The 17,383-nt window shown below is 43.1% G+C and overlaps 1 protein-coding gene across 1 annotated transcript in view; it reads right to left on the bottom strand.

Annotated features, from left to right (window-relative positions):
* Positions 1-12,298: 12,298 nt before the first annotated feature.
* Positions 12,299-17,383, bottom strand: part of LOC311131844 (leucine zipper putative tumor suppressor 2 homolog) — a gene marked incomplete at its 3' end in the record, with an annotated part of 28,746 nt that continues 23,661 nt past the window's right edge. Inside the window, exons 4-8 of the mRNA XM_084164973.1 lie at positions 14,447-15,163; positions 13,923-14,045; positions 13,407-13,553; positions 12,727-13,257; positions 12,299-12,586 (exon numbers count right to left, since the gene is read on the bottom strand). Coding sequence (XP_084021099.1) covers positions 12,299-12,586; positions 12,727-13,257; positions 13,407-13,553; positions 13,923-14,045; positions 14,447-15,163 — 1,806 coding nt within the window. The remainder of the gene's footprint in view (positions 12,587-12,726; positions 13,258-13,406; positions 13,554-13,922; positions 14,046-14,446; positions 15,164-17,383) is intronic.

Here is a 17,383-nt window from a genome sequence, read left to right as displayed (position 1 = left end):
TGCTTTAGGACCATGCGGACGCCTCCGAGTGGTCTGGTAGGCTGTTTGGAGTGTTTATCCGACTGGATATATAAAAATATATATATATTATGTCCCCCCCACTTCTAAAACCAAAGTTGCACCCCTGAGATTAGGTTAGGTTTAGGTTCCTAACTCCATAGACTCACCAGAGTGTACAGTACATCACGCAAAGTTCCTTACCTTTATGAGCGGCAGAGGGTCTGAGTTACCAAATGCTGCGGTAAAGCTCAATGGCATATTGTCGGAAAAGTTTCTGTTATATACAGTGGGGAGAACAAGTATTTGATACACTGCCGATTTTGCAGGTTTTCCTACTTACAAAGCATGTAGAGGTCTGTAATTTTTATCATAGGTACACTTCAACTGTGAGAGACGGAATCTAAAACAAAAATCCAGAAAATCACATTGTATGATTTTAAAGTAATTAATTTGCATTTTATTGCATGACATAAGTATTTGATCACCTACCAACCAGTAAGAATTCCGGCTCTCACAGACCTGTTATTTTTTCTTTAAGTTTCTTTAGTTTTCTTTAGTTTTTCTGGCCTCCCGAGTGGCGCAGTGGTCTAGCTGTGCCACTGGAGATCCTGGTTCGAATCCAGGCTCTGTCGTAGCCGGCTGCGACCGGGAGACCCATGTGGCGGCGCACAATTGGCCCAGGGTAGGGGAGGGAATGGCCGGCAGGGATGTAGCTCAGTTGGTAGAACCCGTTGTGGGTTCGATTCCCACGGGGAGTATAAAAATAATAATGCATGCACTAACTGTAAGTCGCTCTGGATAAGAGCATCTGCTAAATGACAAAAAATGTAAAAGAAGCCCTCCTGTTCTCCACTCATTACCTGTATTAACTGCACCTGTTTGAACTCGTTACCTGTATAAAAGACACCTGTCCACACACTCAATCAAACAGACTCCAACCTCTCCAAAATGGCCAAGACCAGAGAGCTGTGTAAGGACATCAGGGATACAATTGTAGACCTGCACAAGGCTGGGATGGGCTACAGGACAATAGGCAAGCAGGTTGGTGAGAAGGCAACAACTGTTGGCGCAATTATTAGAAAATGGAAGAAGTTCAAGATGACAGTCAATCACCCTCGGTCTGGGGCTCCATGCAAGATCTCACCTTGTGGGGCATCAATGATCATGAGGAAGGTGAGGGATCAGCCCAGAACAACACAGCATGACCTGAAGAGAGCTGGGACCACAGTCTCAAAGAAAACCATTAGTAACACACTACGCCGTCATGGATTAAAATCCTGCAGCGCACACAAGGTCCCCCTGCTCAAGCCAGCGCATGTCCAGGCCCATCTGAAGTTTGCCGATGATCCAGAGGAGGAATGGGAGAAGGTCATGTGGTCTGATGAGACAAAAATATAGCTTTTTGGTCTAAACTCCACTCGCCGTGTTTGGAGGAAGAAGAAGGATGAGTACAACCCCAAGAACACCATCCCAACCATGAAGCATGGTGGAAACATCATTCTTTGGGGATGCTTTTCTGCAAAGGGGACAGGACGCTTGCACCGTATTGAGGGGAGGATGGATGGGGCCATGTATCTTGGCCAACAACCTCCTTCCCTCAGTAAGAGCATTGAAGATGGGTCGTGGCCGGGTCTTCCAGCATGACAACGACCCGAAACACACAGCCAGGGCAACTAAGGAGTGAGAAGCATCTCAAGGTCCTGGAGTGGCCTAGCCAGTCTCCAGACCTGAACCCAATAGAAAATCTTTGGAGGGAGCTGAAAGTCCGTATTGCCCAGCGACAGCCCCGAAACCTGAAGGATCTGGAGAAGGTCTGTATGGAGGAGTGGGCCAAAATCCCTGCTGCAGTGTGTGCAAACCTGGTCAAGACCTACAGGAAACGTATGATCTCTGTAATTGCAAACAAAGGTTTCTGTACCAAATATTAAGTTCTGCTTTTCTGATGTATCAAATACTTATGTCATGCAATAAAATGGAAATTAATTACTTAGAAATCATACAATGTGATTTTCTGGATTCCGTCTCTCACTGTTGAAGTGTACCTTTGATAAAAATTACAGACCTCTACATGCTTTGTAAATAGAAAAACCTGCTAAATCGGCAGTGTATCAAATACTTGTCCTCCCCACTGTACATGCAATTAAGCATAATAATCCAGAGCGATTTACAGTTAGTGAGTGCATCATATATATATATATATTTTTTCATATTAGCCCCCCGTGGGAATCGAACCCACAACCCTGGCGTTGCAAGCACCATGCTCTACCAACTGAGCTACATGGAGCCCAACTGAGCTATAAGGTGCATCCATAATGCCTTCAGATCTATCATATGAATTTATCACAATAAATGTTCATTTTATTTACACTTTACACCGTCTTTCTGTGTCTCTGGATCGTGTAATGTTATTAATGGTAGAAGCTACTGGAAGTAGTGTGGTTGTCAACTGTTAAATATGAAGGGGCAAATCCGCACTTCCACTTAAGTCAAATTTTCACTAAGACTGAAATTCATTTTTTCAATGGCAATGGCAGATAGTGAACATTTGAGGGAGTTAGGATTCACCCCAAAAAGCCTTCATCACTTCAGAATGCTTTTTTTCACCAATGCATCACAGAGTAAATTCCAACAACCATTACTCCATGGTGACATTTTGTATCTTTAATTAAAAACAAATGTCATTTTGTACAAGATATTTACAGCATGAAAATATACATGAATGACTACAAACACCATGAATTAATAAAGAAACAGAACACTAAAAACACACTAAAATATAATTGTATATTTATGCACACTAAGGAAGAAAAGAAAAGACAAATACAAACAAACGTGTTACGTTGTTTTGGTCTAGTCGCAGTGGCTACATTTGAAATATATATTTTTGTCTGAGTAAAGGACTAGAATATGTCACTCAATGTACAGGTAACTGCCAAAATAAAGGAAACACCAACATAGTCTTAATAGGGCGTTGGGCCACCACGAGCCAGAACAGCTTCAATGCACATTGGCATAGATTCTACAAGTGTCTGGAACTCTATTGGAGGGAAAACGCTGGTGTTTTGTTGATGGTGGTGGAAAACGCTGTCTCAGGCGCCGCTCCAGAATCTCCCATAAGTGTTCAATTGGGTTGAGATCTGGTGACTGAAATGGCCATGACATATGGTTTACATGGTTTTCATGCTCATCAAACCATTCAGTGATCACTCGTGCCCTGTGGATGGGGGCATTGTCATCCTAGGGCGGTAGGTAGCTTAGTGGGTAAGAGCGTTGTGCCAGTAACCGAAAGGTCGCTGGTTCTAATCGCCGACTAGGTGAAAAATCTGTCAATGTGCCCTTTAGTAAGGCACTTAACCCTAATTGCTCCAGTAAGTCGCTCTGGATAAGAGTGTCTGCTAAATGACTAAAATGTAAATGTATAGCCATGGTAGCCAAAATAATGGCCTGCCCAGCATTTTTATACATGCATGATGGGATGATAATTGCTTAATTAACTCAGGACCCATACCTGTGTGGAAGCACCTACTTTCAATATACTTTGTATCCCTCATTTACTCATGTGTTTCCATTATTTTTGGCAGTTACCTGTATGTCATTTTCAGTTAAAGATACTGTATTTACACAGAAAATGGTTATTATGGGGTTAGGAAGAAAAGTGAGAAATGTGGAAAGGGGTATCCAGAGTGCACTGTGCTTTCACCGAGGGGTTTCCTCAGTGTTATTTTAGTCAACAAAAATAAGGACTCAAATATTTGTTAAACACCTACTTTTTCAGCGGCAATTGACTAGACTTTAACTGACTAAATAGACCAGAAAAAACTATAACAAAAAAATATATATATATCATTTCAGTTTACTAAAACGAGATGAGACTAAATTATCTAAAATCTGACTACTAAGTGGACTGACAAGAGTTTTTGGAGGCTGATTGGTGGTGGTGCTCATGCTTCTTATCGCTCAGAATTATGTAGAATGTTTCCCAGTTGCTTTGAATGATCAAAATCATAGTGTAAGAACACTTTTAAAGCCTCAAATGAAAAGATTATCCAACTTTCAAAACCACTTGAGGGCAAATAAATCTGATTTTACCATTCAGACACAAGTCACATGGCCAGGAATCAGATTTGTATCTGACTTCAAACCACCTACGAAGGTGGTTTGAAATGTGGCTTAAATTATCAAATTCCATGTGCTTTTTGCCTGTTCAGACTGCAGGAAAATGAAAAGATTCGAATCGGATATGCAAATAAATAGGATTTAAGTCATTTCAAACTGCCAATGTGAACACAGCTTAAGAAAACGGCTTGAGAGATTACCGTTCAAAAGATATGACCCATAATACCGACGCTACGTTTTTTGGCGGGGCGCATTTAACATTCATAAAGCATATCGCAGACCGTTCTAAAACTAGGCTATTTGCGGACCGGACCGTTAACCATTTATTTAGGCTACACTTTGTTCAGTCATGTTACCTCATTAGCTAGCTATAGCTAACAACCTGGGGCGTATTCAGCAGGATGCAACGTTTTGAAACGTTCTGATAGAAATATGCTGTGGAGAACAAACATGCCTATCTGACATGTTGAATAAGGAATAAAGTCAGCTCTATTCATGGTATGTCTATATGCAACGTTCAATAACGTTTTGCAACAGAATGTGGCCCTGGTAACATTACCAGTAGCCTATGCAAACATTTGGTGGCACAGAAAGAAAGGAAAAGGGATAGGAAACAATTTATTGACTAAATTCTACTTGCCACTACATTATATCTGACTGGGTAAATAACTTTATTTTGAGTTAATGTGGACCCAGTGACTCAGACTTGAGCACTTGGACCAAGACTCGAGAACTGGGACTTGGACTTCAGCCATAGGGACTCGTGAGTCAACCATTGGTGACTCGGACTTGGACTCGAGCACTCGGACTCGAGGTTTAATTAATCAACTACATCACTGGGCAAACAGTCATTAGCTCCCGTTCAAAGTCATTACCCACTGGGCAAAAACAGGTTGAATCAACATTGTTTCCATGTCATTTCAACAAAAACATTTAATGTGATGACATTGAATCAATGTGGAAAACTGATTGGATTTGAAAAAAGTAATCAACGTAAGGAAATGTAATATTTTATTCACCCAACTTTTATCCTAAATCCAATTACGTGACATTTTATGTTGATCTCATGTTGAATTCAGGTTAGTTGACAACTCAACCAAATGTAAATCAATACTAGACGTTGAACTGACGTCTGTGCCCAGTGGGTAGCCCCCTATTCTACTTCTGGATATCAATGTGGCTGCGGCGTCTTTGGAACGTTGATAACAATGGCATAGACCAGACCGAGGCCAGATAATTCGTATATTTATTCTTATATATGTTTGTCATATTTCTGCTGTTGGGATGCGAATAGGATGTTATGCAGAAAAATATGTTGGTAGAACAAGGCTACTGTATGTACAGTTGAAGTCGGAAGTTTACATACACTGAGGTTGGAGTCATTAAAACTTGTTTTTCAACCACTCCACAAATGTCTTGTTAACAAACTATAGTTTTGGCAAGTTGGTTAGGACATCTACTTTGTGCATGACACAAGTAATTTCCAACAATTGTTTACAGACAGATTCTTTCACTTATAATTCACTGTATCACAATTCCAGTGGGTCAGAAGTTTGTGCCTTTAAACAGCTTGGAAAATTCCAGAAAATTATGTCATGGCTTTAGAAGCTTCTGATAGGCTAATTGACATAATTTGAGTCAATTGGAGGTGTACCTGTGGATGTATTTCAAGGCCTACCTTCAAACTCAGTGCCTCTTTGCTTGACATCATGGGAAAATCAAAAGAAATCAGCCAAGACGTCAGAAAAAAAACTTGTAGACATCCACAAGTCTGGTTCATCCTTGGGAGCAAATTCCAAATGCCTGAAGGTACCACGTTCATCTGTACAAACAATAGTATGCAAGTATAAACACCATGGGACCATGCAGCCCAGGAAGGAGACGCGTTCTGTCTCCTAGAGATGAACGTACTTTGGTGCGAAAAGGGCAAATCAATCCCAGAACAACAAGGACTTTGTGAAAATGCTGGAGGAAACAGGTACAAAAGTATCTATATCCACTGTAAAACGAGTCCTATATCGACATAACCTGAAAGGCCGCTCAGCAAGGAAGAAGCCACTGCTCCAAAACCGCCATGGGGACAAAGATCGTACTTTTTGGAGAAAGGTCCTCTGGTCTGATTAAACAAAAATAGAACTGTTTGGCCATAATGACCATTGTTATGTTTGGAGGAAAAAGGGGTATGCTTGCAAGCCGAAGAACACCATCCCAACCGTGAAGCATGGGGGTGGCAGCATCATGCTGTGGGGGTGCTTTGCTGCAGGAGGGACTGGTGCACTTCACAAAATAGATGGCATCATGAGGAAGGAAAATTATGTGGATATATTGAAGCAACATCTCAAGACATCAGTCAGGAAGTTAAAGCTTGGTCAAAAATTGTCTTCCAAATGGACAATGACCCCAAGCATACTTCCAAAGATGTGGCAAAATGGCTTAAGGACAACAAAGTCAAGGTATTGGAGTGGCCATCACAAAGCCCTGACCTCAATCCTACAGAAAATGTGTGGGCAGAACTGAAAAAGCGTGTGCGAGCAAGGCCTACAAACCTGACACAGTTACACCAGCTGTGTCAGGAGGAATGGGCCAAAATTCACCCAACTTATTGTGGGAAGCTTGTGGAAGGCTACCCGAAACATTTGACCCAAGTTAACCAATTTAAAGGCAGTGCTACCAAATACTAATTGAGTGTATGTCAACTTCGGACCCACTGGGAATGTGATGAAAGAAATAAAAGCTGAAAGAAATAATTCTCTCTACTATTATTCTGACATTTCACATTCTTCAAATAAAGTGGTGATCCTAACTGACCTAAGACAGGGAATCTTTACTAGGATGAAATGTAAGGAATTGCAAAAACTGAGTTTAAATGTATTTGGCTAAGGTGTATGTAAACTTCCGACTTCAACTGTATGTTTGTGCACATGGAAGTCAGTGATTTATGTTTACTATAGGTTAATGAGGCAATACAAATGTGATGTGACTAAAATAGCCCACTGTGTTAGCCATTACACCTGTGCTACTGTGTTAGCCATTACACCTGTGCTACTGTGTTAGCCATTACACCCGTGCTACTGTGATAGCCATTACACCTGTGCTACTGTGTTAGCCATTACACCCGTGCTACTGTGATAGCCATTACACCTGTGCTACTGTGTTAGCCATTACACCTGTGCTACTGTTATAGCCATTACACCTGTGCTACTGTGTTAGCCATTACACCTGTGCTACTGTGTTAGCCATTACACCTGTGCTACTGTGTTAGCCATTACACCTGTGCTACTGTGTTAGCCATTACACCTGTGCTACTGTGTTAGCCATTACACCTGTGCTACTGTGATAGTCATTACACCTGTGCTACTGTGATAGTCATTACACCTGTGCTACTGTTTCCACCTGACTGTGTTACAGATGAAGCTACATCCACACTGTGACAGAGGATATGATGGAACAGAATATGTTCTATTCCTCTCTTAAAGATACATCTTGAATGTTGGAAAATGGTAACCATGTAGACCTATACAATTAAATTGAAGATGAATGTTTCTACCGTATGTGATGAACACATATTTAGTTTAGATATTATTTGGGTTAAATGCTTTGTGTGTTAATAAGTGCAGTCAGAAAATGACAAACACAACAAACGATGAATATGATATTGGGTGATCTAGATGACATTGATGATAATGGCCACCAAATGAAAAATGAATCGCATTGAACAAGGGTGACCATTAATGTGTTGACCAATGTAAACCTTGCCTAAAAGCTGGATATTTCCCATATTTTTGTATGTTTGTTTAATCAAAATGCAGCTTGGTCAACAACAAAGAGTCGAGTTTGAATCGTGACTTTTTAGTTTGTTCAAGATAAAAATGATTTTTTATGCATGCAATAGATGTTCGCTCCACTCTTTCCAGACCCTTTCCAATTGTGATTGATCATCTCATTGGGATATGTGTGGTACTGAAAAGATATCTAGAACTCTTTATTATACTTTGTATATTAAAACCACAATGGTAATGGTGTTACCACAAAATATATTCAGGTGCTATATAAAAAAATAGATCATACTGATTTCCATTTATCCGTTAGATTCCTTTTTATAGTCTCTGTTTTACTTTGTAATATAAAAGACCACAGCTCTAGTTTAATCCCTTCTTATGAGGAAGCACAACTGAAGACTCCCATATTTATCTATGGTTCCCCACATTGAAATATAATTACATTCTATTAACTATATTTCCATGGCAGTGGCTGCTAAAATGTTGATATAACCACTGTAACAGTTCCATAATGACCTGTTTGTCATGCCTTAGGCTAATATATCATGCACTATCCAGCACAAACCTCTACATCAGGGATCATCAACTAGATTTAGCCGCGGGCCGACATTTTCTTGAGCGGATGGTCAGGGGACTGGTACATAATTACAAATAATTTGTAGACTGCAAATTGACCGCAAAATGCCCAAACAGATATAATATTTGACTAAAACATAATCATTTCAAACCTTGCTTACATTTGTATACGATCACATGTATCTCTCTACTACGCGTGGGAATACTTTGGAACAGATTTCCAAAATTAGAATCACCTGGAGCTGATTTGCTGGTGTTTTTAGTGTTTTATGTCCAGCAATGTTTTTCTAAAATTATAAAATTATTTAAAAAAATATATATATATATATATATATACACTACCAGTCAAAAGTTTGGGCACACCTACTCATTCAAGGGTTTTCTTTCTTTTTACTATTTTCTACATTGTAGAATAATAGTGAAGACATCAAAACTATGAAATAACACATATGGAATCATGTAGTAACCAAAAAAGTGTTAAACAAATGAACATATATTTTATATTTGAGATTCTTCAAAGTAGCCACCCTTTGCCTTGATGACAGCTTTGCACACTCTTGGCATTCTCTCAACCAGCTTCATGAGGTAGTCACCTGGAATGCATTTCAATTAACAGGTGTGCCTTGTTAAAAGTTAATTTGTGGAATTTCTTTCCTTCTTAATGCGTTTGAGCCAATCAGTTGTGTTGTGACAAGGTAGGTTTAGTATACATAGCCCTATTTGGTGAAAGACCAAGTCCCTATTATGGCAAGAACAGCTCAAATAAGCAAAGAGAAACGACAGTCCATCATTACTTTAAGACATGAAGGTCAGTCAATCTGGAAAATGTCAGGAACTTTGAAAGTTTCTTCAAGTGCAGTCGCAAAAACCATTAAGCGCTATGATAAAATCTCATGAGGACCGCCACAGGAAAGGAAGACCCAGAGTTACCTCTGCTGAAGAGGATAAGTTCATTAGAGTTACCAGCCTCAGAAATTGCAGCCCAAGTAACAGTCACAGAGTTCAAGTAACAGACACATCTCAACATCAACTGTTCAGAGGAGACTGTGTGGCCTTCATGGTCGAATTGCCGCAAAGAAACCACTACTAAAGGACACCAATAAGAAGAAGAGTGACACTGTCTGTGATTTATTTAGAATTCAAGGCACACTTAACCAGCATGGCTACCACAGCATTCCTTCTGGTTTGGGTTTAGTGGGACTATCATTTGTTTTTCAACAGGACAATGACCCAACACACCTCTAGGCTGTGTAGTCACATTAACTCTACCCACATGTACATATTACCTCAATTACCTCGATTAACCGGTGCCCCCGCACATTGACTCTGTACCGGTACCCTCTGTATATAGCCTCCCTACTGTTATTTATTTATATCAAATAATTATTTGTTATTTTTATTCTTTACTTATCTATTTTTTACTTAACACTTTTTTTTTCTTAAAACTGCATTGTTGGTTAAGGGCTTGTAAGTAAGCATTTCACTGTAAGGTCTACACCTGTTGTATTCGGCACCTGTGGCAAATACAATTCGATTTGATTTAATTTGATAAGGGCTATTTTACCAAGAAGGAGCGTGATGGAGTGCTGCATCAGATGACCTGGCCTCCACAATCCCCCGACCTCAACCAAATTGAGATGGTTTGGGATGAGTCGGACCGCAGAGTGAAGGAAAAGCAGCCAAAAGTGCTCAGCATATGTGGGAACTCCTTCAAGACTGTTGGAAAAGCATTCCAGGTGAAGCTGGTTGAGAGAATGCCAAGAGTGTGCAAAGCTGTCATCAAGGCAAAGGGTGGCTATTTAAATAATCTCAAATATAAAATATATTTTGATTTGTTTAACACTTGTTTGGTTACTACATGATTCCATATGTGTTATTTCATAGTTTTGATGTCTTCACTATTATTCTACAATGTAGAAAATAGTAAAAATAAAGAAAAGCCCTGGAATGAGTAGGTGTGTCCAAACTTTTGACTGGTAATGTATATTTGTTTTTGCTAAGAAAACTTGGGAGGCCTAATAAAATCACTGCCAGTTGGGGAACCCTGCCCTACATTATCTGGACCGTCCTCTCCCAGACTCTGACAGACAGGGGAAAGACATGCAATTATGCCATCCACATTATCTAGATGTCAGTGAGTGAGCCTCACAGTCACTGGCCAGAAGGGACAGGAAGACTAGGAAGTGTTATTTGGCTTTTTGATGGGAGGGAGGGAGAGGGGGGGGGGGGGGGGGGGGTCTAGTAATAAAAAGTAAAACGTTAGAAGAGTATTCACAGTCCACTGATCCACGACCTCTCTGATCCAAGATGGCTCCATAACAGTCCCAGCAGCCATAGCAGCTTTGATATCTTTGACGGGCAGCTTGAGTTGACCAATTAAGGTTGCATTTGGGCAGGGCAGCGGTTGCATTTGTGCTGATATTTCCTATGCTAATCACTCTCTCATGGTGCTACATGCTTCTATCTGTGTCCATATAATGAGTCATCCACATGAGAGAGGTTGTAGAGGAGATAAAATAGGGTGAATGTTGGCTTAGAGAGAGGAGGAGCGTTGTGCACTCACATAAAACCTTTGATGTCTTATTTTGGTTTTCTCTTACTTCCCCCCACATCTCTCAGTCTGATTTGGGGAGATGAGAGTCAATATCAACTGACAGATATGGTTAAGCCAATGACAGAACAGAATGTTGACATGTTCGCTACAAGCAGCCAATGATAGAAATCCAGGATGTTTGAAGATTCCATGAACCAGGAAGAGTGTAGAGTTGGTGTAGACTACAGTTCCTTTCTTAGCCAGTGCTGATAACTGAATGAATAGTTGCATTTGCTATTTGTGCCAAGAGTCCTTATACATTCCATCACAATATTCCATAGTGTTTCCATAACTGAGAAAAGACAAGGTTGTAGCTTCCAATACCACCGAATATAAACTCATATTTTCTGTCCAGTGGAGTATTTCTTGTCCTTTCTGTGCTACTTCTATATGAGTTGCTGATCCATTCAACACTGTATATATAACATGACAACACAAATTGTGAAAGTGGGACATTTAGTCATGTAGTCACACCTGTGTGCTACATACAGATGTGATTATACTTGACTTGATTTGAGATCTGTGCCCTTTTTCCGAGACTCTCCCATTGCTTTCAATGATTTGAGCAAGGTCTGAGTGATACCTGCTTGTTTCCCAAGTCAAAAGTCATAGTATACATCCCAAAGAGTGCTGGTAGAGTGCTGGTACTATAGCTGGGCAATCAAACCCATGTGAGGAGGCAAGGAGGATGTGTTGGTCTGAGGGTGAATCTTACTCTGGAGAGGAAGACACTTCAACAACTGCGATACACACTAACCTCTCTTTTCAGACCGAATAAAGAAGTGATGGAGTCCTTTCTGACTGCAGGTATTCAGCTGTTCCTGTGTGGTCCTAGAGGAGGGTGCATCCCAATGTCTAGTGGAGCGGACCACCCTTAAACAGAGATGCTCCCTTAATGTCCATGACAGCATACGGTCCATAGAGAAGTAAAGAGTGGTGCTACTGTGGTTAGGGGAATAAGTCCAGGTACACCCTCTGTATTCTATATGCAAATTTCAAACGGCACCCTGTTCTCTAGCCAAAGGTAGCGCACTACATAGCAAATAGGGTTCCATTTTGGACGCAGCCCTCTCAGTAGCAGTGATGGGGAAATCAGATAATTTCAGGTTGCTGGTACTAATAGTCATGGGAGCGAGAGGACACCCTTGTCTCTAAAAATCACTGGGGTTAGACGACGTCCGTGTCTGGTCTCTAAATCTCAATGGGGCGAGAGGACACCCCTGTGTGGTCCCCTCTAGATTTCAGTAGCGGTCATCTCCTCAAAGTGGATGTCGTTGCTGCCGCTGTGGACGTCGTAGTCCTCTACGTCTCTGTTCTCCAGCTCTAGACTGAGCTCTCTCATCACCCTCTCCAGATCTCTGTTCCTCCTGTACATCTGGATGTAGCTCTGCTGCAGCTGCTTCTGGTAGCGGATCACCTTTTCCTTCTCCTCCTGCCAGACCCTCCTCTCCTCCTCAAATCCTCCCAGCTGCTCCTCACTGCTCCTCCTCTCGTACATCAGCTCTGCCCTCAGCCTCTCCACCTGACAGAGAAGTGATTGATTAATTGTTTGATTGAAATCCAGCAATACACAACAGATCAGTGCAAATACTTGTATTATTCAAGCACCATTCTGCAGATAAAAAATAAAGAAAATAATGTCTAAACATTGTTGGAGCCCACCTGTTGCCTGAGTCCCAACACAGCTTCAGCACTCTGCCTCTGAGTCTTGGCCTCATCACTCTCCCCTCCCCATGCCAGCCTGCCCTCCTCCGCCTCACGGTACCCCACAGAGGGGCTGGGGCCCCCACCTCCACCCCCCACACCCCCACGCCCATGGGGGAGGGGCAGGCTCATGCACTGGCCCTTATTAGCCAGTGCCTGGCCTCCAGGAAGATAACCTCCTCCCTGATTGGCCAGGGCATCTCGAAGCTGGGCCGACTCTTCCTCCAAGCGTCCGACTTTCTCGCGGAGAAGCTCAGCCTCGCTCTTCCTGCGCTGGAGCTCATTCTCGCAGACCTCTAGCTCCAGGGAGCGTGTCCGCAGGGCCGACCCAGCCTCCTGGCTCCTGGCCTGGCTGTTCTGGAGGTCGGACCTGGCCTCTCTCAGCTGGGACTTCAGGACCACCAGCTCCCCACCCTTCTGGCTCAGCTCAGACTGGATCTCCTTCAGTTGCTGTTTCAACAGGGAGATCTCACCTGACTTCTGACACACCTGGGGGGGGGGGGGGGGGGGGGATGCATATTTTGTGAATATTGAGATCACTTACTTTGAAATTGTGTACATGAATCAACGTTGAACCTCACCCTTACCCTAACCCATGACCCCTAAACCCCTGACCCTTCTCCTCCTCAGTGTCTCACCTCCCACTTCGTCTCCTCTAAGCGCGGTCCCAACTGGATCTGTTCTCTCTGTATGGAGGCACACCTCCTCTCCAGCACCTCCCTGTCCTGCAGCAGAGAGGAGAAGTCCTCCTGAAGCTTATTTTTCTCCTGCTGCAGCTGGAACACCTGAAGTAGAGACACAGACAGTTAAGGTCGCATTTTGACAGTCCAAAAATCAGGAGATGCTACCAAAACAGCAGCAATATTTCAAACAATAGTGCAAATAATAATAATAGTTTTTTAGGTAACTTGCAACCATAGCTGTCATACAAAACAGGGCCCTACTTCCCAAATAAAGTTAACTGAATTATCTCTGTATCTCTGTCTGTTGCCTGTAACTGTAAGGCCTTTGTACACTGAGCCTTCTGACAAGCCTGTTTCATCTTAGAAGAACAGCCCTGTCTGTATATCTATGTTTCTGTATCTATGTCTCTGTATATCCATGTTTCTGTATACTGTATCTATGTCTATGTATATCTATCCTGTCGTTCTTACCTGTAGTTGTAAGGCCTGTTGTACTCTCTGGGCCTTCTGTGTAGCCTGTTTCATCTTGGAAGAGCAGCTCTGTCTCAGCTCCTCCAGCTCCCTCTCACAGCGACGCTGCTTTTCCTCGTACACCTACAGAACATGAGGTCAGGGGTTAGAGGTCAGAGTTTACATACAGATACCACATCCAGAGGTCAAACTGTGAACCAGCACTATTATGGCTTGAAAAGCTATGGAATAATTTAGCTTAGTCAATAGAAACAGCAGAAATAACAGAAACAAACATTTGATACATATTGGTCCTCGAGGCAACACTTTAGGCCTGCTTAAAACCCTGACATTACACAGACATGAGCCACACCAGGATCCTGTGACTCGTGTTAATTAGGGCAAACCATAGCAAAACGTTATAAAGCGCTTTCAACTGAAAACAAAAACAAGGGGTTGTTATTGGACCTCCCTGTTTCAGTCAATTTTCCTCTCTTTGGTGTCTAATGAACAACTACTAAGTTAAAAAAAAACTCCCCTCTCACCTGACAGATGGCGGCCTCGTTCTCGTCCAGGTTCTCTCTGAGCTGCTGCAGTTCCAGATCCCTCTCCCTCAGCTTCTCCTCCAGCTCCCTCATCACCTCCTCGTACCCCTCCAGAGGCGGGGGTGAGTGCCCACACGACCCGCTGTCCGATAGGGGCTGGCCGCGCCCGCTCAGTGACCCCGACCCTGTGCTCTTACTGGACGACGAACGCCCGCTGTCCGAGTTAGAGTGACCGTGGGAGGTTGAGTGACTGTGAACTCTGTGGGTCACCGACCCTCCTCCGTTGGTATTGGTAGTTCTTCCAGCCCCAGGTTCCAGGCCCACCCCGGACCCCCCAGACCCGGAGGCCTCGCTGTGGGCCAAGCTGCAGCCGGTGCTGCTGTGAGTGGGGAGGCTGGAAAGGGAGTTACGGCCAGAGTCTGACATGGAGCAGGACTGGCTGCTGCGAGCGTTGCGTCCTCCGTTGTACGAGTTCCTTTTGCTGTCCGAGGAAGAGGAGGAGCAGAGCAGAGATACGACATTGCCGTAGCTCCCCGTGCTGTTGACCACAGTATTCCTGTTATTCCCGTTGATAGGTAGGGGCAGGAGGAGGTTGAGGCTGCCCTGGCTCTCAGAGAGGCTGCCCCCTGGCCTCGGGGAGAGGTACTGCACAGAGTGACGGTTCTTGGGGACCACTGGTTTGAACGCAGTGGGACGGATCAGAAACTTCTCCTTGTTCTGTAATGGAAGACAGTATTTGTTCATGGTTCTTACAGAAAAGTACAGACATTATTACATTGTGTTTTCAACTATGATTCATTAATTATTATCATGTTCATTCTTTTCATTATTGCCTGAGAGGCCCTGTCAAAGGGAATCTAATCAAGACCCTCTCAAACACACATAGAACCACAGCACTGGGAAACACTTTATTGGGATTTCCAGTTAAATAAAGGTATGATAAAACAAAGGAAATATAAAAGACACTGACGTGAGTGATATGATATCAGCATTGCTAATTAGGAATGCCTAGTCTCCTCCCAATAAAGACTGGGACACTGATATGGTGGAAGGTCATTCTGAAGTCTCTGATTGGTTTAATTGATATTCATTGGTTTGCAGTAAGCAGTTTTCCTAATGATTTTTCTCACATCTCATGGAATATGTCACGACACGAGAGAGGGGGGATGAAAAGAGGGAGGGAGAGAGAGAGAGAGAGAGAGAGAGAGAGAGAGAGAGAGAGAGAGAGAGAGAGAGAGAGAGAGAGAGGGGACGCAGAGAGAGAGGAAGAGGAGAGAGATAGAAAGAGAAATACAGGGGGACGGGGAGAAAGAGAGGGAGATGGTGGGGAGAGGAAAGAGACAGGAAGAGAAAGGCGGGAGAGAGAGAGAGAGAGAGAGAGAGAGAGAGAGAGAGAGAGAGAGAGAGAGAGAGAGAGTGAGAGAGAGAGAGAGAGAGAGAAGGGTGAGACAGATCAAGAGAAGAGAGAGACAGCTCTACGGTAAGCAGTTTTCTTAATGATTTCCCTCAGGCCTCAATGAGTGTGTCAGTGAATGTAAGATAGCGCTAACATTGATTATAAGGCGCGAGGTGATTGACTGTTAACACTAGAAAAGCCTGGCCTCATTGGACCCCCCTTCGGGCCAATAACGCGTCTTTTGAATGTCCATATTTTAACAGTCTAATAAATAGATTTCATATGCTATCGCAAAAATCATAATTTGGTTCTGTTTATGAAGGTAACATTAGAATATGAAAGAAAATGTATTTCAATGAACACAATAGCAATTTAATTAGTTTATGCAACTGTAGGCTATACAGTGCATTCGGAAAGTATTCAGACTCATTGACTTTTTCCACATTTTGGTATATTACAGGCTTATTCTAGTGTATTAAAAATAAAAATAAATCTCATCAATCTACACACAATACCTGATAATGAGAAAGCAAAAACTGTTTTTTAGAAATACTGACCCCTTACTAAGTACTTTGTTGAAGCACCTTTGGCAGCGATTACAGCCTCAAGTCTTCTTGGGTATGACGCTACAAGCTTAGCACACCTGTATTTGGGGAGTTTCTCCCATTCTTCTCTGCAGATCCTCTCTAGCTCTGTCAGGTTGGATGGGGAGCGTCGCTGCACAGCTATTTTCACGTCTCTCCAGAGATGTTCGATCGGGTTCAAGTCCGGGCTATGGCTGGGCCACTAAAGGTCTTTCAGAAACTTGTCCCGAAACCACTCCTGCTTTGTCTTGGCTATCTGCTTAGGGTCGTTGTCCTGTTGGAAGGTGAACCTTTGCCCCAGTCTGAGGTCCTGAGCGCTCAGGAGCAGATTTTCATCAAGGATCTCTCTGTACTTTGCTCCTTTCATCTTTCCCTCAATCCTGACTAGTCTCCCAGTCGCTGCCGCTCAAAAACATCCCCACAGCATGATTCTGCCACCACCATGCTTCACCGTAGGGATGGTGCTAGGTTTCCTCCAGACGTGACGCTTGGCATTCAGGCCAAAGATTTCAATCTTGGTTTCATCAGACCAGAGAATCTTGATTCTCATGGTTTGAGAGTCCTTTAGTTGCCTTTTGGCAAACTCCAAGCGGGCTGTCATGTGCCTTTTACTGAGGAGTGGCTTCCGTCTGGCCACTCTACCATAAAGGCCTGATTGGTGGAGTGCTGCAGAGATGGTTGTCCTTCTGGAAGGTTCTTCCATCTCCACAGAGGAACTCTGGAGCTCTGTCAGAGTGACCATCGGATTCTTGGTCACCTCCCTGACCAAGGCCCTTCTCCCCCGATTGCTCAGTTTGGTCGGGCAGCCAGCTCTAGGAAGAGTCTTGGTGGTTCCAAACTTCTTCCATTTAAGAATGATGGAGGCCACTGTGTTCTTGGGGACCTTCAATGCTGCAGACATGTTTTGGTACCCTTCCCCAGATCTGTGCCTCGACACAATTCTCTCTCGGAGCTCTA

This window comes from Coregonus lavaretus, assembly GCF_964263955.1.
Source record: "Coregonus lavaretus genome assembly, chromosome: 1".
Classification (NCBI taxonomy): Eukaryota; Metazoa; Chordata; class Actinopteri; order Salmoniformes; family Salmonidae; genus Coregonus; species Coregonus lavaretus.
This window is presented reverse-complemented; position numbering and strand designations above follow the sequence as displayed.